The 27093-nt window shown below is 42.6% G+C and overlaps 2 protein-coding genes across 2 annotated transcripts in view; both read left to right on the forward strand.

The window, feature by feature from the left end:
- LOC111950460 (calpain-5-like) overlaps nt 1–17775 on the forward strand; it is a 48780-nt gene extending 31005 nt beyond the window's left edge. Inside the window, 9 exon segments of the mRNA XM_023968059.2 lie at nt 11127–11320; nt 12606–12646; nt 12649–12682; nt 12921–13116; nt 13295–13417; nt 13854–14050; nt 14511–14632; nt 15593–15729; nt 15950–17775. Coding sequence (XP_023823827.2) covers nt 11127–11320; nt 12606–12646; nt 12649–12682; nt 12921–13116; nt 13295–13417; nt 13854–14050; nt 14511–14632; nt 15593–15729; nt 15950–16132 — 1227 coding nt within the window. The 3' untranslated portion in view covers nt 16133–17775.
- A 6246-nt stretch (nt 17776–24021) lies between these two features.
- Nucleotides 24022–27093, forward strand: part of LOC111950471 (unconventional myosin-VIIa-like) — a 62603-nt gene continuing 59531 nt past the window's right edge. The window contains exon 1 of the mRNA XM_070434294.1: nt 24022–24322. The gene's annotated coding sequence lies outside the window, so the exon portion shown is untranslated. The remainder of the gene's footprint in view (nt 24323–27093) is intronic.

Here is a 27093-nt window from a genome sequence, read left to right on the forward strand (position 1 = left end):
TTAGAGGCAGGTAGCCTAGTGGTTAGAGGCAGGTAGCCTAGTGGTTAGAGGCAGGTAGCCTAGTGGTTAGAGGCAGGTAGCCTAGTGGTTAGAGGGTTGGACTAGTAACTGGAAGGTTGCAAGGTCTAATCCCCGAGCTGACAAGGTAAAAATATGTAGTTCTGCCCCTGAACAAGGCAGTTAACCCACTGATCCTAGGCCGTCATTGAAAATAAGAATTTGTTCTTAACTGACTTGCCTAGTTAAATAAAGGTAAAATAAAAATGTATTCAAAGCACACACATAATGGACACGACCTGAATGCAGTTAATAAACCCTACAGGAAGCCCCTACAGTTTAGCCTATAAAATAACGTGCACCTTTTTGAGCTGTGATTGTGACTCTTCAGGCAGTCACAAATTTGATAGGCCTATGCACAATTCACTACATAGGCATCTCTGTCAGACATTGTCTGTTAATAATTCAGAGAGGCATGAGGGAAAATTCTATCTTCTCCTGTCCTAGAGCCTAGGTTATTTCCCTATCTAGTCCCCTTCCCACTGAAACCTAAAATCCTGACTCCTGTCTCGCATGAACATTCCTGAATGTAATCCATAGGTTGCATTATCAATGCACGTCTCTCGCTTATGCATATCAAAATACAGCTCAAACATTTCTCTCTATTCTCTGTGCTGTCTCATACTTGCTGCCCATATGAGAGCTTCACTAGAGAATGTGTGATCAACAAACGGTATGAGAGTAGATATGGATATTTTTAAAACAGAGTTTGTCCCCGTTAAGATACCTTGATATTTAAACTATTTCCACAAATTCCACTCTTCATCTCCCCGTTATTCATGAGCTGATCTGCTATCTGTACAATCAACTTGATGTTGACACATATAGGATATATTCTGTCATTCGTTGGAGGTTATCTAGCAAGCTCAGCAACTTGATTGAATGCCATTACAAAGTTTGTATGATTCGACAACGCTATACTCGTGGTGTGCTCTGTGGGTCCTGAGCGCACTATGTGTTGATATAGCTTACTGCTGAAATGCACTGAATTGATTGAAGAACATGATAACGCTCTGAATTTATGAACAGCCTGTTTTGCAATTCACAACAATGTCATTGGCGATCAAAGATAGTTACTGCATCATTACTAAATATTAGTTTATTTTGCTCTGAAATCTTTACATAGTGAGGCAGCCAAGCTGACAAAATGGCGTAGTGCCCCTCTTATTTGGGGAGAACCCTGGCATAGTTACCATATCTTGGTTTTAAACGCTTTAAAAGGGCACTTTGCGGTATTTCCCAGGACTCTTGTTCCCGGTATTGAAACTTGGTCAATTTTCTGTAAAATATTCATCCCTAGTCAGAAAGGGAATTTTGACTCAGATTTGAGTTGTATCAGCTTAACATTTTTGAGTAACAGCCCCAGTAAGCCACGCCTCCAATATAAAATCCCAGTGTGACATAGACATTTGTTGAATGTTGTTCATTTTCAGTACTGTGCCCGTCACCAAGTGAGTTCTTAGGTGAATGTTATCATTATAATTAAACTCTTTATGAAAATACAACACATATCTCATGAGGCCTTATTTTGAGGCCTAGCTTTACCCTAATACAGTGGCCTGAAACTCATGGTTTACAGGCCAGATCAGGCTTGCAAGTAGGTTTTCAAAATTCTGTTAACTTTCCCAAAATTCCCAGATTTTCAAAAAATCCTGATTGAGGGAATTCCAGGATTCTTCCAACCGGGATTTCTGGAAAATGTAGAGAATGTACCAGAATTTTGCTACCCTACCTGCAAGTCACATTATGCTGGCTTGCAAAGCGATGTGTAAGTCCAATTAGAATCCAGCCAGAGTTAGGATATCCAACAGTTTAAATTTGTATTCACCTGCAACCTGCATTCATAATGACTGCCAGGGTTAGGAACAGTGAGAGGAGACTACCTAAGCCATTTAAACTGGAATAACAATTTCAGTAACAGGTGCAAAAAGTCTAACTAAATTATTGGATTAGTTTAGAAAAATGTACTCTGTGTTATTTATCAATGTGTAGCATAAGATGAATCACTCAATTCAGTAGATTCAGAAATTATTCAGACCCCTTGAATTTTTCCACATTTTGTTACAGCCTTATTCTAAAATTGATTAAATAAATGTTTGTCCTCATCAATCTACACACAATACCCCATAATGACAACGAAAAAAATGGTTTTTAGACATTTTTGCAAATCTATTACAAATGAAAAACAGAAATATCACATTTACATAAGTATTCAGACGCTATCATTCTTGTCGGACTCGTTAAAGGAATACGTTCCTTCCAGTCCGCGGTGAGTAATCGCTTCCAGCTATTTTCAGGTCTCTCCAAAGATGTTCCATCAGGTTCAAGTCCGGGCTCTGGCTGGGCCACTCAAGGACATTCCGAGACTTGTCCTGAAGCCACTCCCGCATTGTCTTGGCTGTGTGCTTAGGGTCGTTGTCCTGTTGGAAGATGAACCTTCACCCCAGTCTGAGGTCCTGAGCACTCTGGAGCAGGTTTTCATCAAGGATCTCTCTGTACTTTGCTACATTCATCTTTCCCTTGACCCTGATTAGTCTCCCAGTCCCTGCCGCTGAAAAACATCCCCCAGAGTTCAATCTTGGTTTCATCAGACCAGAGAAACTTGTTTCTCTTGGTTTGAGAGTCTTTAAGTGCCTTTTGGCAAACAAAACAAGCCATCATGTGCCTTTTACTGAGGAGTGGCTTCCGTCTGGCCACTCTAGCATAAAGGCCTGAGGGATCTGGAGCAGGTTTTCATCAAGGATCTCGCTGTACTTTGCTCCGTTCATCTTTCCCTCGTTCCTGACTAGTCTCCCAGTCCCTGCTGCTAAAAAACATCCCCACAGCATGATGCTGCGACCACCATGCTTCACCGTAGGGATGGTGCCAGGTTTCCTCCAGATGTGACGCTTGGCATTCAGGCCAAAGAGTTCAATCTTGGATTCATCAGACCAGAGAATCTTGTTTCTCATGGTCTGAGAGTCCTTTAGGTGACTTTTGGCAAACTCCAAGTGGGCTGTCATGTGCCTTTTACTGAGGAGTGGTTTCCATCTGGCCACTCTACCACAAATGCCTGATTGGTGGAGTGCTGCAGAGATGGGTGTCCTTCTGGAAGGTTCTCCTTTCTCCACAGAGGAACTCTAGAGCTCTGTCAGAGTGACCATCGGGTTCTTGGTCACCTCCCTGACCAAGGCCCTTTTCCCCCAATTGCTCAGTTTGGCCGGGCGGCCAGCTCTAGGAAGAGTCCTGGTGGTTCCAAACTTCTTCCATTTAAGAATGATGGAGGCCACTGTGTTCTTCAAGACCTTCAATGTTGCAGACATTTTTTTGTACCCTTACCCATATCTGTGCCTCGACACAATCCTGTCGCGGAGCTCTACGGACAATTCCTTCGACCTCATGGCTTGGTTTTTGCTCTGACATGCACTGTCAACTGTGGGACCTTATATAGACAGGTTTGTGCTTTTCCAAATCATGTCCAATCAATTGAAATTACCACAGGTGGACTCCAATCAAGTTTTAGAAATATCTCAAGGATAAAATGGAATAGAATGCACCTGAGCTCAATTTCGAGTCTCATAGCAAAGGGTCTGAATACTTATGTAAATAAGGTATTTCTGTTATTTATTTTTAATCCTTTTTTAAAAATTCTAAAACCTGTTTTAGCTTTGTCATTATGGGGTATTGTTTGTAGATTGATGAGGAATAACATTCATTTAATCCATTTTAGAATAAGGTTGTAACGTAACAAAATGTGGAAAAAGTGAAGTGGAATCAATACTTTCCGAATACACTGTACTTACAAAACACTGATACACAATTCCAGAAAATCTTCCTGCAGTAGAGCATGCTGGAGAAAAGTTAATAACTTTAAAAACAAATAGGCTTGTTTTTAGTTCTCATTTAATTTTGATCAGTACCACATAAACATAATTAATAATGCATTTTCATTGACTTTGAGTTCAACTTACTATGAGTATTTGTGTTAAAAATGCCTTGGGGTTTACAGTGCATCTACCGGTCATCGTCAATTAAAAAAATATATATTTCACCTTTATTTAACCAGGTAGGCTAGTTGAGAACAAGTTCTCATTTACAACCTGGCCAAAATAAAGCAAAGCAGTTCGACACATACAACAACACAGATTTACACATGGAATAAACAAACATTCAGTAAATAATACAGTAGAAAAAAAGTATATATACAGTGTGTGCAAATGAGGTAAGATAAGGGAGGTAATGCAATAAAATGGGCCATAGTGGCGAGGTAATTACGATATAGCAATTAAACACTGTAGTGATATATGTGCAGAAGATGAATGTGCAAGTAGAGATACTGGGGTGCAAAAGAGCAAAATAAATAAATAAATACAGTATGGGGATGAGGGAATTGGATGGGCTATTTACAGATGGGCTATGTACAGGTGCAATGATCTGTGAGCTGCTCTTACAGCTGGTGCTTAAAGTTAGTGAGGGAGATGAGAGTCTCCAGCTTCAGTGATTTTTGCAGTTCGTTCCAGTCATTGGAAGCAGAGAACTGGAAGGAAAGGCGGCCAAAGGAGGAATTGGCTCTGGGGGTGACCAGTGAAATATACCTGCTGGAGCGCGTGCTGCGGGTGGGTGCTGCTATGGTGACCAGTGAACTGAGATAAGGCGGTGCTTTACCTAGCAAAGACTTGTAGATGACCTGGAGCCAGTGGGTTTGGCGACGAGTATGAAGCGAGGGCCAGCCAACGAGAGCATACAGGTCGCAGTGGTGGGTAGTATATGGGGCTTTGGTGACAAAATGGATGGCACTGTGATAGACTGCATCCAATGTGTTGAGTAGAGTGTTGGAGGCTATTTTGTAAATGACATCGCCGAAGTCGAGGATCGGTAGGATAGTCAGTTTTACGAGGGTATGTTTGGCAGCATGAGTGAAGGATGCTTTGTTGCCAAATAGGAAGTCGATTCTAGATTTAATTTTGGATTGGAGATGCTTAATGTTGGTCTGGAAGGAGAGTTTACAGTCTAACCAGACACCTAGATATTTGTAGTTGTCCATATATTCTAAGTCAGAACCGTCCAGAGTAGTGACGGGCGGGCAGGTGCGGGCAGCGATCGGTTGAAAAGCATGCATTTAGTTTTACTTGCATTTAAGAGCAGTTGGAGGCCATGGAAGGAGAGTTGTATGGCATTGAAGCTTGTCTGGAGGTTAGTTAGCACAGTGTCCAAAGAAGGGCCAGAAGTATACAGAATGGTGTCATCTGCGTAGAGGTGGATCAGAGAATCACCAGCACCAAGAGCGACATCATTGATGTATACAGAGAAGAGAGTCGGGCAAAGAATTGAACCCTGTGGCAGCCTCATAGAGATTGCAAGAGGTCCGGACAACAGGCCCTCCGATTTGACACACTGAACTCTATCAGAGAGGTAGTTGGTGAACCAGGCAAGGCAGTCATTTGAGAAACCAAGGCTGTTGAGTCTGCCGATAAGAATGTGGTGATTGACAGAGTCGAAAGAGTCGATGAATACGGCTGCACAGTATTGTCTGTTATCGATGGCAGTTATGATATCGTTTAGGACCTTGAGCGTGGCTGAGGTGCACCCATGACCAGCTCGGAAGCCAGATTGCATAGCAGAGAAGGTACGGTGGAATCCGAAATGGTGGGTGATCTGTTTGTTAACCTGGCTTTCGACGACCTTAGAAAGGCAGGGTAGGATAGATATAGGTCTGTAGCAGTTTGGGTCTAGAGTGTCTCCCCCTTTGAAGAGGGGGATGACCGCGGCAGCTTTCCAATCTTTGGGGATCTCAGGCGAGCTGCTTTTTGTTTATCTCTCTCTCTCTCTTTGTATGGCACCATATACAGTAGGTCCACCCCTGCACTAGAACTTATTTACAGTCCAGCATTGTGTGATTCCGAGTCAAGTACTCTAGCTCAACTGGGAGAGATGAGCGTTTTATATTCCTGATTTTTCTTGAGGATCCATTCGACGAATGGCCCTGACAGCGCCGAAAGCCAACGTCTTTAATTCCTTGGACGTGATACGTCTGGTGGTTGTCGTTTGGTTATTGTTGTTAACGTCCTGGGAATGTTACAAAAATGCTAGACGCTATTCTATTCACAGGCTTTTTGTTGTGAGGAGGTCTGATTTAGGAATACAACAAAGGCATCTTAAAAGCCACCCTCATGCATCTCTCTCCCCAGATTCCAAGCCTAATTGCTTTTTGTCTCAACCCCCCCCGTTTTCGGTAAACTGGGTTTGAAAAATTATTTGTGTGGTTGGGAATTCTTAAAGAACATATTCCACAGAGCTGATGGCCTAGGCAGAATAGGTCGATCACACCTGGGTTAAAATATTATTCGTATTCTGGAATAGTCCCAAAAGTGTAAACCCCCGTCAATTGTCATCGGCAAGCTAAAGAAAGATCTCACATACTGTACTCAGGCCTTTTGATTGCATTTTTTCCTCCAATCCCATATCGATATAATTTCAGTGTTTATAAAAGACATTGATTGCAACTGTGTGAATGTTCACTTTTCTGTTCACTCCCATTGCTCTGTGAAGTCCAGACAACTGCTTGCAGATTTCCCATTGAGCGAGGAATGAATGGCAACCTAAACTTACGCAACCAGCTTGTATACAATGGGAAGCCCATCCACAGTTGATGGCCCATTAGCAGACAATTAACAACGCTTAAAGTGACAATCCAGTCTCCTTTTCACCTCATTTAACACCTTTACTTAATCAAATCAAATTGTATTTGTCACATACACATGGTTAGCAGATGTTAATGCGAGTGTAGCGAAATGCTTGTGCTTCTAGTTCCGACAATGCAGTAATAACCAACGAGTAATCTAACCTAACAATTTCACAAAAACTACCTTATACACACAAGTGTAAAGGGATGAAGAATATGTACATAAAGATATATGAATGAGTGATGGTACAGAACGGCATAGGCAAGATGCAGTAGATGGTATCGAAGTACAGTATATACATTATGAGATGAGTAATGTAGGGTATGTAAACATTATATTAAGTGGCATTGTTTAAAGTGGCTAGTGATACATATTTTAAATACATTTTCCCATTATTAAAGTGGCTGGATTTGAGTCAGTATGTTGGCCGCAGCCACTCAATGTTAGTGGTGGCTGTTTAACAGTCTGATATGGCCTTGAGATGGAAGCTGTTTTCAGTCTTTCGGTCCCTGCTTTGATGCACCTGTTGACCTCGCCTTCTGGATGATAGTGGGAGTGAACAGGCAGTGGCTTGGGTGGTTGTTGTCCTTGATGATCTTTATGGCCTTCCTGTGACATCGGGTGGTGTAGGTGTCCTGGAGGGCAGGTAGGTTGCCCCCGGTGATGCGTTGTGCAGACCTCACTACCCTCTGGAGAGCTTTACGGTTGTGGGCGGAGCAGTTGCCGTACCAGGCGGTGATACAGCCTGACAGGATGCTCTCGATTGTGCATTTGTAAAGGTTGTGAGTGCTTTTGGTGACAAGCCGGATTTCTTCAGCCTCCTGCTGCGCCTTCTTCACCACGCTGTCTTGTGTGGTGGACCAATTCATTTTGTCCGTGATGTGTACGCCGAGGAACTTAAAACTTACTACCCTCTCCACTACTGTCCCGTCGATGTGGATAGGGGGGTGCTCCCCTCTGCTGTTTCTTTGAATGTCTACGATCATCTCCTTTGTTTTGTTGACGTTGAGTGTGAGGTTATTTTCCTGACACCACACTCCAAGGGCACTCACCTCCTCCCTGTTAGGCCGTCTCGTCGTTGTTGGTAATCAAGCCTACCACTTTTGTAGTGTCGTCTGCAAACTTGAAATGATTGAGTTGGAGGCGTCAATGGCCACGCAGTTGTGGGTGAACAGGGAGTACAGGAGAGGGCTGAGAACGCACCCATTTGGGGCCCCAGTGTTGAGGATCAGCAGGGTGGAGATGTTGTTACTTACCCTCACCACCTGGGGCGGCCCGTCAGGAATTCCAGTACCCCAGTTGCACAGCGGCCGGGTCGAGACCCAGGGTCTCGAGCTTTGATGACGAGTTTGGAGGGTACAATGGTGTTAAATGCTGGAGCTGTAGTCGATGAACAGCATTCTCACATAGTATCCTCTCTTGTCCAGATGGGTTAGGGCAGTGTGGTTCTGATTGCGTCATCTGTGGCCTTGGGGCGTTAGCAAAATTGGAGTGGGTCTAGGGTGTCAGGTAGGGTGGAGGTGATATGGTCCTTGACTAGTCTTCTCAAAGCACTTCATGATGACGGAAGTGAGTGCTACGGGGGCGGTAGTCCGTTTAGCTCAGTTACCTTAGCTTTCTTGGGAACAGGAACAATGGTGGCCCTCTTGAAGCATGTGGGAACAGCAGACTGGGATAAGGATTGATTGAATATGTCCGTAAACACACCAGCCTGCTGGTCTGCGCATGCTCTGAGGACGCAGCTGGGGATGCCGTCTGGGCCTGCAGCCTTGCGAGGGTTAACACGTTTAAATGTTTTACTCACGTCGGCTGCAGTGAAGGAGAGTCCGCAGGTTTTGGTAGCGGGCCATGTCAGTGGCACTGTATTGTCCTCAAAGCGAGCAAAGAATTTGTTGAGTCTGTCTGGGAGCAAGACATCCTGGTCCGCGACGGGGCTGGTTTTCTTTTTGTAATCCGTGATTGACTGTAGACCCTGCCACATACCTCTTGTGTCTGAGCCGTTGAATTGCGACTCTACTTTGTCTCTATACTGACGCTTAGCTTGTTTGATTGCCTTGCGGAGGGAATAGCTACACTGTTTGTATTCGGTCATGTTTCCGGTCACCTTGCCCTGGTTAAAAGCAGTGGTTCGCGCTTTCAGTTTCGTGCGAATGCTGCCATCAATCCACGGTTTCTGGTTTGGGAATGTTTTAATAGTTGCTGTGGGTACAACATCGCCGATGCACTTGCTAATAAACTCGCTCACCAAATCAGCATATTCGTCAATGTTGTTGTTTGACGCAATGCGGAACATATCCCAATCCACGTGATCAAAGCAATCTTGAAGCGTAGAATCAGATTGGTCGGACCAGCGTTGAACAGACCTGAGCGCGGGAGCTTCCTGTTTTAGTCTCTGTCTATAGGCAGGGAGCAACAAAATGGAGTCGTGGTCAGCTTTTCCGAAAGGAGGGCGGGGGAGGGCCTTATATGCATCGCGGAAGTTAGAATAACAATGATCTAGGGTTTTACCAGCCCTGGTAGCACAATCGATATGCTGATAGAATTTAGGGAGTCTTGTTTTCAGATTAGTCTTGTTAAAATCCCCAGCTACAATGAATGCAGCCTCAGGATATGTGGTTTCCAGTTTACATAGAGTCAAATAAAATTCATTCAGGGCCATCGATGTGTCTGCTTGGGGGGGAATATATGCGGCTGTGATTATAATCGAAGAGAATTCTCTTGGTAGATAATGCGGTAGACATTTGATTATGAGGAATTCTAAGTCAGGTGAACAGAAGGACTTGAGTTCCTGTATGTTGTTATGATCACACCACGTCTCGTTAATCATAAGGCACATCTCAATAGGTATTCCAGATAAGTCATGACATGGCACAAGTGTGGGGGTGGGCCTTTCCTCTTTTGTTCTCTATTCAAATCAAATGTTATTTGTCACATGCGGCAAGGTGTACAGGTGTAGACCTTACCATGAAATGCTTACTTACAAGCCCTTAACAAACAATGCAGTTTTAAGAAAATTTAGTTTAGAAAATATTTACTAAATAAACAAAAAGTAACACAATTAAATAACGAGGCTATATACGAGGCTATATATACACTGAGTCAGTGTGCGGGGGTACAGGTTAGTTGAGGTAATTTGTACATGTAGGTAGGTGTAGAGTGACTATACATAGATAATAAACAGCGAGTAGCAGCAGTGTAAAAACAAAGGGGGGGGAGGGCGGTCAATGCAAATAGTCCTGGTAAACATTTTATTCATTGTTCAGCAGTCTTATGGCTTGGGGGTAGAAGCTGTTAAGCTTCTCTGTTGTTCCTAAAGCAAGGGGGAGTCCGATGACATCACAGATTCCCATCAGACCAACTCCTTGAAGTTTGCAGTTTTGTCTAAAAAACATTATTTTGCTCAGAATTTTTTTTTTACCCTTTAGTGTACTTTACTGTATTTATACTTGGGATATCGCTTTTAACAGTGAAAGCAAAACAATCGCTAGAGTACGTCTTTAAGTTGAGAGCCTGTGAGAAGGTCTGTGAGAGGGCCTGCAGGAACAGTCATGTATATAGGTTAACAGGAAGAATAAATTAAAATGACAATATGCCTTGTTTATAGAGATATGAAACGATATCAATATCGTATCAAATCATCAATATTGGTGCCCACATTTTATTGAAATTAAATAATTTACTACCTAGATTTGCAATACACTCATTTGACATGCATTTCAATGGAAGAACTATGCCGTTCCAAACAAATGTGTTTCAGTTGCTTTTCTTAGTGCAGCTCGCGAGTCCACAGGGTCGTATTCATTAGGCACCAAATGGAAGAAAATGTACAAAAATGGGGAGGGACTACCATACCTCGCCCAATAACGAAACGCAATTTTTTTGTTTTCCGTTGCAAAATGTTTCGCTACGTTGTGCACTTATGAATACGACCCTGCTTTCCCTAATTTCCTTCCTGTCTTCTCTCCCTCCTCATTTTTTCCTTCTCTCTCCTTAGTAGTTGTTCCCTCGCTGTCATTGCATCACACCGTTTGTGAAACAGGCTCATTACTCAGGGCCTTTTTGCTTAATTATAATTTCATGATCAAATAGCACAGGAACAGCACCAGCCACTTGCGGTGCAAGTTCAATCCAAACTAACCAACCCTCAGTTCAACTTCACTGGGCTTTATTCATTAGGCATAAAACAGACAAAAACTGTCTGAAACAGCTGGACCTGTCCAATAAGAAATGCACATTTTAATTCTCTGTCGGAAGAAAATGTTTGAAAATGTTTTTCTGTCGCACTCCCTAATAAACACAACCCTTGCCACAACCCAAGCACTTTGAGCTGTGTTCTGTGTATGAAATGTGCTGAACAAGTAAATAAATAATGATTAATTCATGAATTGACTATGAAGTGTCTCATAGGCAACCACTGTGGAGGACATGGAGGCGCGGCTGGACTGCGGCCTGGTCAAAGGCCACGCATACGCGGTGACGGATGTGAAGAAGGTGCGTCTGGGCCAGGGCCTGCTGGCCTTCTTCAAGTCAGAGAAGCTCAACATGATCCGCATGAGGAACCCATGGGGAGAGAAGGAGTGGAGCGGGCCCTGGAGCGACAGGTAAATACACAATACTGTCCCCTGTCCCCAGAAGGTGGTACTACACAACCATAGAATTAGCATTAGTAGAATGGGTATCCCAATTCATTCTAATTCTAATTCTATGTACACAACATTCYTTAATTTTGGTACAGCGCATCAACTCATCTGATTATCAGCTGTCAAACACACCTGGGTCCGGAAAGACGATTCTATTCTTCAATGGTGTGCAGTGAATTCTACTAGACGAAAAGCCCACATTTTTATGACATCTTGACTTTTAAAGCATACTCAATATCTGAAATTTCAAATACTATAAAACTTTTTTTGCATTCCCAAAATGCCTACAATTTAGAACACTAGGTACGGGTATTCGAACACGGACAGAGAATAGGCCATCTGCAAGACATTTCAAGTGTAATTTACTATCCCACCTATAGAGTCAGACAGTCTGGCTGAGACAGTCTGTGCGTAATGGAAGCTTCTCTTCAGAGTGCCTTTACTGCCTCGGAAAGACTAGACCATGTAGGAGTATTGAGGTGGAAAGAGAGGTGTTCTCCCTCTACTGAAATGGGGAATGCTTTGTGTGTCAGTGTATGTGTATGTGTGTATACTTCTTGCTTGTGTCACAGACGCACACTCAAACATGTAAGCTGCACGCACACACTGACACACACCCTAACCTCTCCCTGGAGGAGAATGGAGGAGATTGAAATGAACATGATGTGATAGGATGGGGAGAAGACGAGCATCTCTCTTTCTCCTTCTGTTATGTCCTGTTTGTCGCTAGGTTGTGTGTGACAGCAGAGATTGTAGGGCTCGCTCATGAAGACAGCTGAATTATTGACTAGGTAAAGGAGAGAGATGTTAGTTCCTAAGGGGAAGTGACTGAGTGGTGATATTAAAGGAGTCGTCTCCCTTCAGTCATAAGAATTAACTAATCATTTTTCTGGGGTTTGATCAAAACTGGAGTTGAAGATTCCATTTCACTGTTTGATGAGGAAGTTGTCACAGAAGTTGTGGCACTGGCAGGGATTTGAAAGAAACAAATAAGTTTATTTTCACATGCACACAGGCACACACACACACACACACACACACACACACACACACACACACACACACACACACACACACACACACACACACACACATGGTGCTGAATTTCGCAATTGAGAATATGTCGCTATCTGTCTCAGTGGTGCTCAATCTCCAATCAAATCTTTTTCCCTGTGTTATGTTTTCTCTGTCATTTCCTGTATGTCGTGCTGTCTAACATGAGGTAATTTCCTGTCTGTGCTCCCAGCTCAGATGAGTGGAAGAAGGTGAGCAAGAGTGAGAGAGAGAAGCTGGTGTCACCTGGCAGGACGACGGAGAGTTTTGGTGAGGGGAACCACAATATGCACGCACACACACACCACACACACCACACACACACACACCACACACACACACACACACACACCACACACACACACAATTGAAATATTAGTGGCCATTTCCCACACACAATAATAAGCCCTAGTCCCAGACTAAAAAGCATGCTCACCACTATGCTTAATCTGGATCCGCGAAACTAGCCCTAGATCCTAAATATATCCTCCCTCCCTTTCCATCCCAGGATGACGTTTGATGACTTCTGCCAGTACTTCACAGACCTGATCCTGTGCCGCCTCATCAACACCTCCTACCTGAGCATCCACAAGACTTGGGAGGAGGAGGTGATGAGGGGCTCCTGGGTCCCCCGCCAAGATCCCCTGAGGAACCGCTCTGGGGGCTGCATCAACCACAAGGCTACCTTCCTGCAGAACCCACAGGTGGGTGCATAGGGGTGGATGGTGAGAGGTTGGGTGGGAGGGTGTGTGGGTGTGTACTGTGTAGGTTTGTATGTGTTTTTCTGTTGGTGCCTTTGCATGTTTAAAATGTAAATGTACTGTATTTGATTGGAAGAGTGTTCGGATCAGTGTGTTTATGTGTGTTTGTCTCTCTCTGCAGTTTGTGTTTGACGTGAAGAAGGTAGAGGACGAGGTGTTGATCGCCCTGCAGCAGAAGGAGAGAAGAGCCACCACCAAAGAGTGCAAAGGAGATAACCTGGCCATAGGCTTTGACATTCACCGGGTACACAGACACAGACACACAGACACACACACACACACACACACACACACACACACACACACACACACACACACACAGAGAGAGAGGAAGATGAACACACTCCGTCACTCCACATGAATGTTTCATTTAACCTTTTGCCTCTCATCTTAACCTCTTAACTCTTTACTTCCTGGTATTGCCATATAGTAACCATTTCTCTTCACTTCCTTTCTACTCATAACGTAAAAGGAAAATAGATAAGACGTAAGGATCCTGGTTCAATCCCCGCATGAGCCCTATTTCCAATTCCTATATCTGTCTCCCTGCTTCTGCCTCTATCCTTCAAATAATAATAAAAAACAGGAAGTTGTCGATCTCTGTATGAAGACGTCATATCTACTTTTAAAGTCTATCTTTAAAATGTTACCCTGACGTTATGTACCCTCCCATTCTCTAGGTGGAACTGAACAGAAAGTACCGCATGCACACGGCCCAGCAGAAGGTGGCGGGCTCCATCTACATCAACTCGCGCTGCGTCTTCCTCAGGAAGGAGCTCAAAGAGGGTCGCTACGTCATCATCCCCACGACTTTTGACCCCAGGCAGCAGGGTGACTTCTTGTTGCGGGTCTTCACCGACGTGCCTTCAGACTGCAAGTAAACCAGCCGGCCGACATGCGGCCCCACCCCCACCCCCCTGACCTCCTGACCATTACAAAGGGATAGCCAACATTAAAGGGATAGTTCACTGGGATTGTTGAATTAAATAGAACAGTATTCTTTTTTTCTATGATCGCTTAATTTGAATCAGTTCAAACTGATAAAAAAGCAAACATCATTTTATAGAAATGTATCAAATATAACTGGTGTGCATGTTAAAGGGATAGTTCACTTTTTAAACTTTTTTCGTATTTTAAGACTTCAAGAAAGTGAACTTTCCCTTTAACATGCACACTAGTTGAATTTGAATATTTTTGTAAAATAATATTTGCTTTTTGATCAATTTAAACATTCTCTAAGTGGACCCAGTACTTTTTTCACGTAATTTGTCATCCACTGCCATTGTCCTCATCTAAATGAATAACACCCATATTCACTTTCTTTCCTTCCCCCACAGAGAGTTGAACCTAGACGAGCCCCCCCAGACGTGTTGGACGGGCATGTGTGGTTACCCCCAGCTGGTCACCCAGGTCCACGTTCTGAGTGCAGAGGGACTCCAGGGCCAGGACTCGAATGGGGGTAAGCTAGTAAGGTTACTGTAGGAAATAGTAGGCCTATAGTAAAGTAAGATATAGTATGCACCCATGTGGATGGGAGGCTTTGGGAGCTGACATGCATATACCCTTTTCACATTACTGGGCCGAACTATATTAGGGGTATCTTGAGTTTTAGTATTTTTTGCTATTGTGTGTATGGGTTTATGTGTGTGCGCAACAGATTGCATTGCAAGGTAATGCAAGGCCTAAACTTTTCTGGTCATACACAGAGCTGCACTGTCTCAATCCCAACAAGAAGAGGCACCTGGCCAAAACAGGAGGTACTTCAGCACCATCTAGTGGCTAGGGGCTTAGCTACAGCTAGACATACTGCACAGTCAGTCCAATAGGCTTTGGCTCAGCCCAGAAACAACCCCTAACCCCTAGCCTCATCTAGATCTGAGAGAATTGAATAGGTATAAGCAATTTGGTAGTAGTTCTTCCTAGCACTCTGATAGGTCTAGGAAGACTTTTTGTCATATGGCTGAAACCTATCCCCTCACTTTCAGATATACACAAGTACATATAGTCTTCAATAGTTCCCCCTCCCCATATCCTCTACCTACTTACTAGCACAAGCAACTAAAACCCTTTTCCACCTACCTGTCAGAGACCTGTCTGATTACTGGTTGGTCTGATGGCCAGAGAAGGGTCTCACGTAGCCTAGCGGTTAGAGTATTGGGCCAGTAACCGAAAGGTCACTGGTTTGAATACACGAGCCGACAAGGTGAAAATTCTGTCGATGTGCTTAGCGCTAATTCTCTCCAGGGTATAACATATTTCACTGCACCTATCCGGTGTCAGGGACAATACAACAACACATTATTGATTGATTTATTTATTTATTAGACTAGACCTAGAGTTGGTTTTGGCCTGCATAATTGAGTACATTGACACGGTGATTGACAGCTGTCCCGCTTCCCTCCCTCCCTGTCCTTCCTAGCCTCTGACCCGTACGTCATCATCACGTGTGAGGGGGAGCGGGTGCGCTCACCGGTGCACAAGGACACACGGAGCCCCAACTTTGACGTCAAAGGGCTGTTCTACCGCAAGAAGCCGAAGGAAGGCATCCACATTGAGGTGAACACAGACGGAGGGGAGGAACTTTTTCTTGTCTGTCTGTCTGTTCATATGTATCCCTCTATCTCTTGAATATGTTTTGTTCAAACTTTTTTTTAATCACTGTTTTCCTATGCTGTCTCTCTTTTTCTTCTCCACGTCTCTCTCTTTGTCTCTTTCTTCTCTTTCAAATCCCTCCTCTCTTTCCCCTCTGCTCTACCCTTGGGCCATACCATAATAGATCTACAATAAGAATGTGATTGTGGATACCTTCCTGGGTCAGGTGACCCTGTCCAGTGACCCTAACGACCGGCAGGTGCAGCACACGCTCCACCTGCGCGACAAGGGCAATCGCCAAGACAACGACCTCCCAGGCACAGTCACCGTGCGCCTCATCACCTGCACCACGCTCATCAACATATGACGCCCCTTCCGTCGCCGCTCTTGCCATGGAATGTCTGAGTTACCTTTGACCTTGGTCATCATGACAACCCTTTGCCTCCCCCTCCCCTTCCCACTCCTAAACAGAGCATGGCAATTAACCTGTTAACCCTGGGATCTAGCTCCACCCGACCCGGGGCCCCCCTAAACATATACAGACACAGCTTGGTGTCTTTTTTTCTCTTTCTCTCTCTCGCACACACGTACACGCACACGCACACACAAACACACACACACACACACAGAGGCCGTGTCTGAATAGCTGTACTTGCGTTCTAAAGAGTATGCGAAAATAGAAAGTTTCATAGTATTTGACAAACAGTATGCTTTAAAACTCAGGATGCCATACTGGTTTCATTTTTTCATCTAGTATAATTTGCTGCACACTATTGAGGAAGAGAAGCATAATTTCAGACCCACGTGTGATTGACAACAGCTGATGATAAGCTATTCATCAGATAAGAGGACGGGCTGTACCAAAACGAACGAATAGCAGGAACTAACTGATTAGATGACGCATTCTCAGTGTGGGTGAGTCTAGTACACTGATATGTTCCTTACTGCATACATATACTAAACAGTACGTTCTTAATAGTATGTAGCATGATTAGTACACAGTATTTAGTTTTAGTAAGTAGTAGACAAGACAGATTTCAGAAACAATCACACACTCCTATCTCTCTACATGCCTTCAACTCTCCCACACACACATACCTTTTAACATGCGCCTGCACTCCTAATACATCTCCCAGTGTCACTAAGGGCTAAGCATCGCCTTAAAGCTGAGTGGGTCTCTTTAGGACCCTGTGTCTTTTTAGGACCAGCCATATGTCGGGTGGGAGGGGGGTCATGGTATTGGGTGGTATACTGGGACCCCCTCTATCCATCCTATTCGCTGAGTGTTTTGTACTCTGTCTCTTGACTGATGTCGCAGCCCCATTGTAGTCCCAGAAAGACCATATTATCAGCCTTTACTGTTTCTTCCATCAATGACTGGGTGTCGTTTGGGAGGCAACCTATAGTCCTCACAAAACAAGCCAACTACCAAGAAAGTGACGCCAAAAGCACCGATGACTGCTGGTGTTTATGTGAGTGTAGCCTTGCCTCCTCCCCCCTCCATCCCATCCATCCCCCTTTCCTCCTCCCACTCCCGTCCCCTCGGACTACGCTTCTACCGGTTGCCATGGACGATATCGAGTTTAGCATGGCTAAAAAAGACTGCCTGCATTGCGCATCCCCCATCCCCTTTACACACACACACACACACACACACACACACACACACACACACACACACACACACACACACACACTCGTAGCTTAGCAACCGGAGCTTTTGATATGCCCCAGTGACTGTGGAGCTCCGCCTGCCATATTCAAGTGCTTTACGGGACCAAAGACAGATCAGGCTTTCCCTTCTCTCTCCCTCTCTTGCCGGCGCCAGTCGCCACTGTGCCACGTCAATCGGTCTTCTCTATGGCAACGCCACTGCCTGACACTTCCTGAGTCTTGGGACTCCTGTCATGTGACCTGAGCTTTCGACTTGTGGGCCTTTGAATCATGTGACCCAAGAAACAGTAGCTGTGTCTCCTCTGCTGCGTAAATCAGTTGTGTGTGTGTTGTGGTGTGGGGGGGGGGGGGGGGGGTTGGGTGTGCATGTTTGCGAACATACATTCATACGTGTGTTATGTCTGTGCCTTTGGACACACCATGCACCTCGCTTAGTTCTGACGGGCTCACAGGCTTGGCTGGATATAGGGATGAGTGGAAGAAGAGAGAGAGTGGAGGACGGAGAGAAGAGCGGGAGGAAATCCGTCTGTCGACTCCTGCCAAAAACAACCTGTGCCATAGCCTTGGTCCTGGCTCTGACTCTGTTGTGACTCTATACTGTTCCAGAAAGAAACACAGACATTTTGGATTAGCATCACTGTAAACTCAGTGCTATTTGAAATGGTCGTTTGAAAAGTGTGGCTTTTTGTCTTGCCAAGACAGAGAGAGACTATGTCTTCATACAGAACCATCACTGGTACAAACAGTTAGCATATCTTCTCATGTAGGTCATGTCGCGCTCTTTTGATCTGCTTTCCACAGGCTAATTATCTGGAACTTTGACAGTGGCAAGCGTTGGAGATACAAGCCCCATACGCTATGTCATCATGTTGAGTATCTTTTCAAAAGTGTGATATGATTGCAGAGACTTTTGTAGTGCAGGATCTGATAGTATGTCTGTGTACGTCTTTTTTAAAATAATTTATTGTTTACAGCATCGTCGAGAGGATCAGTTAAGAAACAACGACAGATCCTACATCAGTTGTGAATCATTCCCAAGACATTTCTTTTTTGAATGTAATGCGGAGAGCATCGACCAATCTCTCTGTCTATCAAACCATCAAGCCCTTTTACTTGTTTACTTGTGTTTTTTCCAGCGCCTTTTTTTCATTACTTGAACAACAATGGCATTTCTACATTTTTCAAAACTTGTATTGTCACATTTGTTTAATTATACTGAACAAAAATATAAACACAAAATGCAATAATTTCAACAATTTTACTGAGTTACAGTTCATATAAGGAAATCAGTCAACTTAAATCATTGGAGGCTGGTGGGGGGAGCTTAGGAGGACGGACACATTGTAATGGCTGAAATAGAATGAATGAAACGGAGTCAAACATGTGGTTTCCATATGTTTGATGTGTTTGATACCGTTCCATTTATTCTATAGGAGCCCGTCCTCCTATATCTCCTCCCACAAGCCTCCACTAATTGAAATACATTAATTAGGCCCTAATCTATGGAGTTCACATCTTTGCAGGGGCGCAGCCATTGGTGTGCCTGGGAGGGCATAGGCCCACCCACTTATGAGCTAGGCCCACCCACTGGGGAGCCCACAAAAGGGCTTTATTACAGACAGAAATACTCCTCAGTTTCATCAGCTGTCTGGGTGACTGGTCTCAGACGATCTCGCAGGTGAAGAAGCCAGATGTGGAGGTCCTGGGCTGGCGTGGTTACACATGGTCTGCGGTTGTGTTGCAGGTTGGACGTACTGCCAAATTCTCTAAAATGATATTGGAGGAGGCTTATGGTTGAGAAATGAACATTAAATTCTCTGGCAACATCTCTAGGGGACATTTCTGCAGTCAACATACCGATTGTACGCTCCCTTAAAACTTGAGACATCTGTGGCATTGTGTTGTGTGACAAAACTTCACATTTTAGAGTGGCCTTTTATTGTCCCAAGCACAAGTTTCACCTGTGTAATGATCAGCTGTTTAATCAGCTTCTTGATATGCCACACCTGTCAAGTGGATGGATTATCTGGGCAAAGGAGAAATACTCACTAACAGGGATGTAATCAAAATTGTGCACACAATTTGAGAGAAAAATAAGCTTTTTGTGCAAATGGAACATTTCTGGAATGTTTTATTTCAGCTCATGAAACATGGGAGCAAAACTTTACATGTTACGTTTATATTTTTGTTCAGTGTAATTAATGTGTCTTAGTTTGTTTTTAATCATATGTCCTTGTATTGTTCTTCTATTGTTACTATTCTATATTTCTTTCTTTCTTCAATGTGGGAAACAAACGGTATTGTAAGAATCAGCATGTTTACACTATTGCACATCATATCAGAATCATATCAAGAGGTTTGAAATGGTCCCTTTACAGGTACTAATCAGTGACACCCACCATTCATGACAATATGCTTTTAGTATTAATGATCATTTGTAAGTTCAAATGACGAAAGCGCCATTTAAATGCTGTGTGACAGATGTCCTTCTATTGTGTTGAGTTGCAGACTAAGGCAGATAGACTAGTGGTTTAAAAAAAAAAAAATTGGGTAGAGGTATGATAGATGGTTTTCGCTAATGGTTTAATTAAATTTGACAGGTATAATACTTTATTACTTGTTATAAGCGCTATGAACCTTTTAGTTTATAATTTCTTGTTATAAGGCTTAAAATAGGTTATGTCTCTATGAAGGACATTTTCAAGTTACTCATATAGACTGTAATTTATTCAGGATAATTTTGAGATGATAATAACAAGACATTATAGATGCTTATGGCAAGTCTTACAATGCATTATAACCATGTTATAAAGCATGACGAGGCTGTATGGAAGTTGAATTTATTATTGTTTCCCTCAAAGTTTGGCTTTATTGTTAGCAATCAATCAATAGATAATCAAGTGTAATGATATCACAATCAATTTCTTAACTCATGAAACCAAACACTCCTTAGTTTTAGGCTAAAAATATGCTTTCCCTCATGGGTGTGGGAGTGGTGTGCTCCTCTCTGTCTGATGAGGTAATTTCTGGGCAATATTTCTTCCATTTAGGTGATGCTTTTTGACTCAAGATCACCCCCAGAGGTCAATGTTCTGTACAGCCTCTTTAAGTAATGTGTTACAGAGAGTCTAATGCTATGGACGGTATATCATGGTAGAGAGAGGTAGAGGTAACAGTGATAGAGTGCCATAGAGCGGATGCAGGTGTGGCAGGGTTAAAAGACGTTGTGCCAAGCCAAGTAGATTAGTCTTTCATGGTAGGGGAAGGAGAGGTCTTCGTGCCAAAGGGGTAATGGTTAGTTGGCTGTTGCCACGATGTGGCAACGTGTGCCCATTCAGCCAGACTGGCACTCGGTTCTCCTCGAATCAGGGGCACCAGTGGTGGGCAAGTTGGCAGCAGCAGCCATTTTGGTTATTTATAAAACTCAGTTTCACAACATTGTTGTGCCCCCCACATACAAACAATGTCTGAAGTTGGCTAATTAACCCAAGTCCCTATCATCAGCTAATGCCGTATTGCAAGTTCTGTTCTGACCATATCTGAACCATTATAGGCCCCAGGACCAAGGGGTTGTATCACATAGGGTAGACCATTGCTGGTCTTTTTAACTAATGTGAAGTATGTGCCACATATGTGCCAAAATAGATCTGAGGAAAAAGACTGTTGTACTGTAGAGATGTGTTTTGTTGGTTAGAGTTCTACTGTTTATGAACTTTGTTTGCTACATTGGTGGACGTACATGTAGCTAGTTAAACATTGTGAGAATTGTCAGACCTTTTACGTTCCAATATGCTTTCTTTTGTGTCTTTGACAAAAACGTATGATATTTGTGATCTCATTGCATTCTTATCATTTGCCAAAAGCAACAGTCACTCAAGGTACAATTGGTTTACCCTGGGTGGGCGGAGTGTCAATTCACTGATCTGGTTGCCTGGTTAGCATTGTTGTATGGGTTTTCTTGCACTGTATATATTTTCTGATGGCCCATGCCAAATGTTTTAAGTACAAAAAACACATCAGAACATTCAGAAGTTTGTCCAGTTTTATATCAAGCCAATAACACCAACGCATGTAGCAAACGACTTCAAATCAGCTCGCACAGTTTGATTTTCAAAGATAATATCTTTTTTATTCAAAGTGTTGTAAACATTGTTACTACTTTGATGCAGCAAGCTGCATACTTGCATGTATTTTACAGATTCTGAACATTTAAATTCAGCATTCTAAACATTATGTACTGTATATGAAAGTGGCAGCAACCAAAGTGTTTGTCACAAGGTCTGCGTCTTACAGGACAACGTTTCGAAGGCCACGAGCACTATCCCATTTCTGACACCAGTTTGATAAACGTGGAAGTAGTGCTAAGTCCCTAGCGGGCTGTAAACTCTGTAAACTCTGAGATTAAAGACAAGCACCCTATCCACAATCACAATAGGGATATCCCAGTTGGGAGAGATTGTACAATATATTCCAGACATTTATTTCAGAGGTAAGAGGATAATAGTTGAGAGACATTTGAGGCAATATTCCGTGAGAATACGTGTAAGATGGATACTTATCTAGTTACGTTTTAAACTAACGTTTCATTATTGTTGGACATGGACAACATGAAAAATGTGAGGAATACCGAAAACGTATGATTGCAGAGAGTCTGTGTGTTAACGATTTATTTTGATTTTGTGTTTTTATTAAAGCCTGTGTAATGGCAAAACAGTACTTTATATGTTTCAGTTGAACACATAGGTCAACATGGTGCAATGATTTACATAGGTTAGCTCGTTTAGCTAGCCTTGGAGCTGCCTTGAGCTCGTTTGCCTGCATACTGCTGCATGTTAAGGACATTGGTCATGAAATTTCATTAACGGTTATGCCAGGTGTTACATCATCTTTACGATAGCATAATGTATACTGTATGACATTGCTGAGTCAAATTTACCAAGACAAGTAACACCTGTGTTCTTATCATTGGCGGCCATGTTTTCCAATATGGAGTCTGATGCGTTTGACGAATGAGCTTGTGATTCTCTTGTACTTTTCTGCCAATGTGTATTAATTTGAGACTAGAATATACTGCATGGTGAAACTTATAGAAGATAATATTGTCTTTATAACAAGTGTCTTTTATTATCAAAATTTTATACTCTTGCTAATTTTATATATCCACTTAACCTTGTGTTCTCTACGCTTATATGTTTACTAATAGCTAGACATCGAAAGGCTGGATCTTATGTACTGTATGCTTGTCTGTGTGTCTTTTTTTGTTACCGTATGCATTTGTTCGATTTGATTCTCAGTTACACTGTGGTTATTTTACAGTTATGATCTGGAAATAATTTATTTTCATTTTGTATTTTATGTCAACTTGTGGCATGACTTTCAAATAAAAGATGAAACCTTATTGCTTTTCAATTTGATCTGTCAGAAATGTCTGCCAATGTGTGGTCCAGGTTTGGGGTCAATTCCATTTTAATTCAGTCAATTCAGGAAGTAAAAGTAATTCAGTTTACTTCCTAAATGGAATTGACCCCAACCCTGGTGTAGTCACATGTGTCTCGTTATACAGTTACACTCCCCTCTGTATTTATTTGAACAGTGAAGCTATCACTCATCATTATACATGATTAATTAATGATCATCCATAATCATGGTAGTATCCAAGTTAATTTAGAACTGTTCAGAAACACCTTGTATTCTAATTTACAATAAAAGTGACACAATACATTATTCACCATTCAGTTCCTATTGGGCAAAACATTAACCAAAACACAACAAAAACAAACTGTAAATGTATCCAATATGTTTGTGGAGTCACAAGCTTGATGTATTCATTGTGTGCTAGGAATATGGGACCAAATACTAAACTTTTGACTACTTTAATACTATAAGTGAATTTGTCCAAATGCATATGAAGAAAAAAACGTATTCAGTTGGGAGGACTATAATATAATAATAATAATAATAATATTAGATACATAAAGTGCTTTTATTTCTAAACGGTAAAACAGATACGTATGAAATACCCTCAAATAAAAGGTGACATTCTGCATTGTCGCCTCATTTGATGTCAAATCCAAAGTGCTGGAGTATAGAGCCAAATGTACAAATGTTAGCTTCACTGTCCTATATACAGAGGGGAGTGTACTAGTTACATAAACATTTCGCTGCACCTGCTACACCATCTGCTAAACTTTGTACGCGATCAATACATTTTGATTTGACTTTAGTTAAGCTGCTGTTTTAGAACAAAACCTTCAGTCTTCACATGGCATCATCACTTGCCACATACACATAGTCCCCAAACGTACCCTATTCATAGGCCTGGTGGAATTACACAACTGTGTTAACCCTCCTCCTCATGCATAAATATTACAGTACAATGTTTACATTTTTTTGTGGGACAATAGGTGCAGGCCCTGATCAGTCCGGCACCACCTGCCACCCCATGACCTCTCAGTCCCCCTCCCCCTTCCTCCCTCCCCCTCCAAGTGGCTGGTCACTGTGGCTGTGAGGCGCACGTAGCCTGCCTCCCTGCTAATAGGGATCAGCGGACTGACTGAATGATGAATGAGAGATCGAGAGAGAGAGACTGTAGTCACTCCTCTACTGGACGCCAGGCAGCAACAGGTACCTTGGAGAGAAAGAAAGAAGAAGAGGAGGGGCAGAGCATGTGAGAGAGAGAGAGGACAAAAAGGGACAGAGACCGCAGCAAGTGGAAAGAGTGAGAGAGAGATTTTCTTTTGTTCATCCTGCTTCTTTACACCTTTCCGTCGATTCACCTGCTACCTGGCTGTTACCAGTTACCTGGACTTACCAGAGTGGAAGAGCGAGGGACAAGGAAAGAGGGAAAAAGCGAGGAGACAGGAGAACCCGAGTGTCTTGAGTGGTAAGTAAGGAAGTAAATAAAGTAAAGAAAAGCGGTTGGTTGGTCAGGGCTGAGGGCTTAGCTGGCCCAGGGCTCAGTGTTGCTGCCTCTCCTCAGGCATTAGTTACCCAAAGCCTCTTACGGCTCACTCAGCGCTCACAGCCAGCTCACCCCCACTGCATGCTCCCTTCGTGCCAGGCCTCAAAGGGGAGCATTTATAATCTCACTTAAAGAAACAGAACGTGACTCTTTCTGTGTGTGTGTACCTTCAGGTTTGTGTGTGTGTTTATTGCCAGAATGTGTATTTAAGTGGATCTGTACCTTTTTTGAATAAACCAAGTCGGTGATATGATTAAATTAACTTAGTAAAGTACAACCTGAAATGATCGTGAGTGAGAATGGGGAAGTGAAAAGGTGCATGAAGTCGGCGCTTAAAGTATCAAAGTTCTAGATTTCCACGTGCGCATCATTTTTAAGGAGGACATCTGGCATTGATCAGAGAATATTGGTGTTCACAGGGTGCTTGGAAGTCTTTTATGGCCTGGTCTTGATATTGTCATCAAAGAAGCTGTTTTTCTGGATTGGTTATTAGTCCGCCTACATGACTCTTCAGCCTCCCAGGTCACCGTCTGTGTGTTTACTTCCTGGCCTGGGTCATAGTGAGTGTAGTTGGTGAGATGGAATAATAGCTCAGGCAATGGAGGCCATGCTTAGGCTGTTATCCCCTTCCTATCTGGGTCGTATTCACTAGGAACCAAACAGAAGCAAACGGGCCTAAAGGATTGTTTTCTTTTTCCGTTGCAAACGTTTTGATGCGGTGTGCACTAATGAATATGACCCTACACTGGCCTCAACTGTTCCTGGGTCATAGTGACTCTACTTGGGTAGAAGTTTCTTCCCAGATCAGAGAACTGGAAGACTACTAACCAAACTGAAGTGTAGTTCAGATTCAGCTGAAATGGCTGAATGATAATGATGATAATATTTGTATTTTAGTGGCTTCATTGAATTAGCCCACATTGTTCAGTGAAACTGCTGGACATAATAACTAGCTAGCCATTTCAAGAGTTGTTTCAAAGTCACAGTCATGTACTACCTTGGTCCTAAACCTGTTGAGGAAGGATCATGTTAACAATCTTAAGAATTATGTTTTGAATCATTATGAGCTTCTGAACATTTGACAAAACTACCCAGGTCACAAACAAACTTGGATGTCTTTCTCAGGACTGTTGATGTTGATCCAAATAATATGGCCAATTTTGTACTTGCTGGGTAGGGGGTTGAGGATCATCTGAAACATCTGCTCCTCTACTTCATATAGTGTACATAGATTTGACACACACACACACACACACAGAGAGATCCATACAGTACATACTGTAGGACTAAAGTGTGGACTCTCTAATGCCAAAGGGCTCAACAGCTAATCTGAGAGTACAGTATGTTGTGTTCATATCCTATAATGCTGCTCTCAGAGGCCACTCGGTATATACAGTATGTCAATAATGAGTCACAGCTATTATAAAACAGCTATTTTGAAACAGAGGCTGACGTAAGTTTTTGAAACAGCTAGTTTGTTCTTAGGTCCATAAAGATTCAGCAGTTTCACTGAACAATGTGGGCTAAACCAACAAAGCCACATTTGTTCCACTTAGTCATAATCATTCAGCTATTTCAACTGGATCCCAGTTTGGTTAGTTTTCCTGTCCTCTGATATGGGAAGGACTAGAGTCACTGGGTATGACCAAAATTTGTTTTAGAGCTAGGTTAGAACAAAAGCCTGCGTAACCATATACAATACACCCATATAGTTCTCCAGAACCAGGGCTGGTGTCCATTGTGTTAACAAATATGTCAGAAAGACTATCCAGCCTCCAAGAGAAATAGATTACGCTCCTACCATGTTGCTGATGGCTATTGAATACTTTCAGATCGGCAAAGGTAGAGGCTAGGCCAGTATCGGTGCATTGACTGAGATTTTATTTCATATAACTGACACGACCAAAACAAATTGGGAATATTGTTGATTTGTGCAAAAGGAGGTTTGTAAACAAATGCTGCTACAATTGTGACTGACTATACAGTAGTTTTGTTAATGTTTCTGCTTTTAGCATAGAAAAAATGATGCCATATATTGTAAGTATTAGGGACTGTATTCACAAAGCATCTCAGAGTAAGGGTTTAGATAATTCATTTTATTGATCAACACTCCTATTCTGATGTGCTTTGTGGATACGGGCAGTGGTGTAAAGTACTTTTTTGGTAGTTTTTTGGGATATCTGTGCTCTACTATTTATATATTTGACCATTTTTACTTTTACTTCACTACATTCCTAAAGAAAATTATGTACTTTTTACTCCATACATTTTCCTTGACACCCAAAATTACTCGTTACATTTTGAATGCTTAGCAGGACAAGAAAATGGTCCTTTTCACACACTAATCAAGAGAACATCCCTACTGCCTCTTATCTGGCGGACTCACGAAACACAAATAATTTGTTTGTATATTATGTCTGAGTGTTGGAGCATGCCCCTGGCTATCTGTACATTTTTAAAACAAGAAAATTGTGCTATCTGGTTTGCTTAATATAAGGAATGTGACATTATTTTACTTTTACTTTAACAATTGCATTTACTTTTGATACTTAAGTATATAAATACCAAATACTTTTAGACTTTTACTCAAGTAGTATTTTACTGGGTGACTTTCACTTTTACTTGAGTCATTTTCTATGAAGGTATCTTTACTCAAGTATGACAATTGGGTACCTTTGGGTACCACCACCGGA

This window comes from Salvelinus sp. IW2-2015, linkage group LG23, assembly GCF_002910315.2.
Source record: "Salvelinus sp. IW2-2015 linkage group LG23, ASM291031v2, whole genome shotgun sequence".
In the NCBI taxonomy this organism is placed as follows: Eukaryota; Metazoa; Chordata; class Actinopteri; order Salmoniformes; family Salmonidae; genus Salvelinus; species Salvelinus sp. IW2-2015.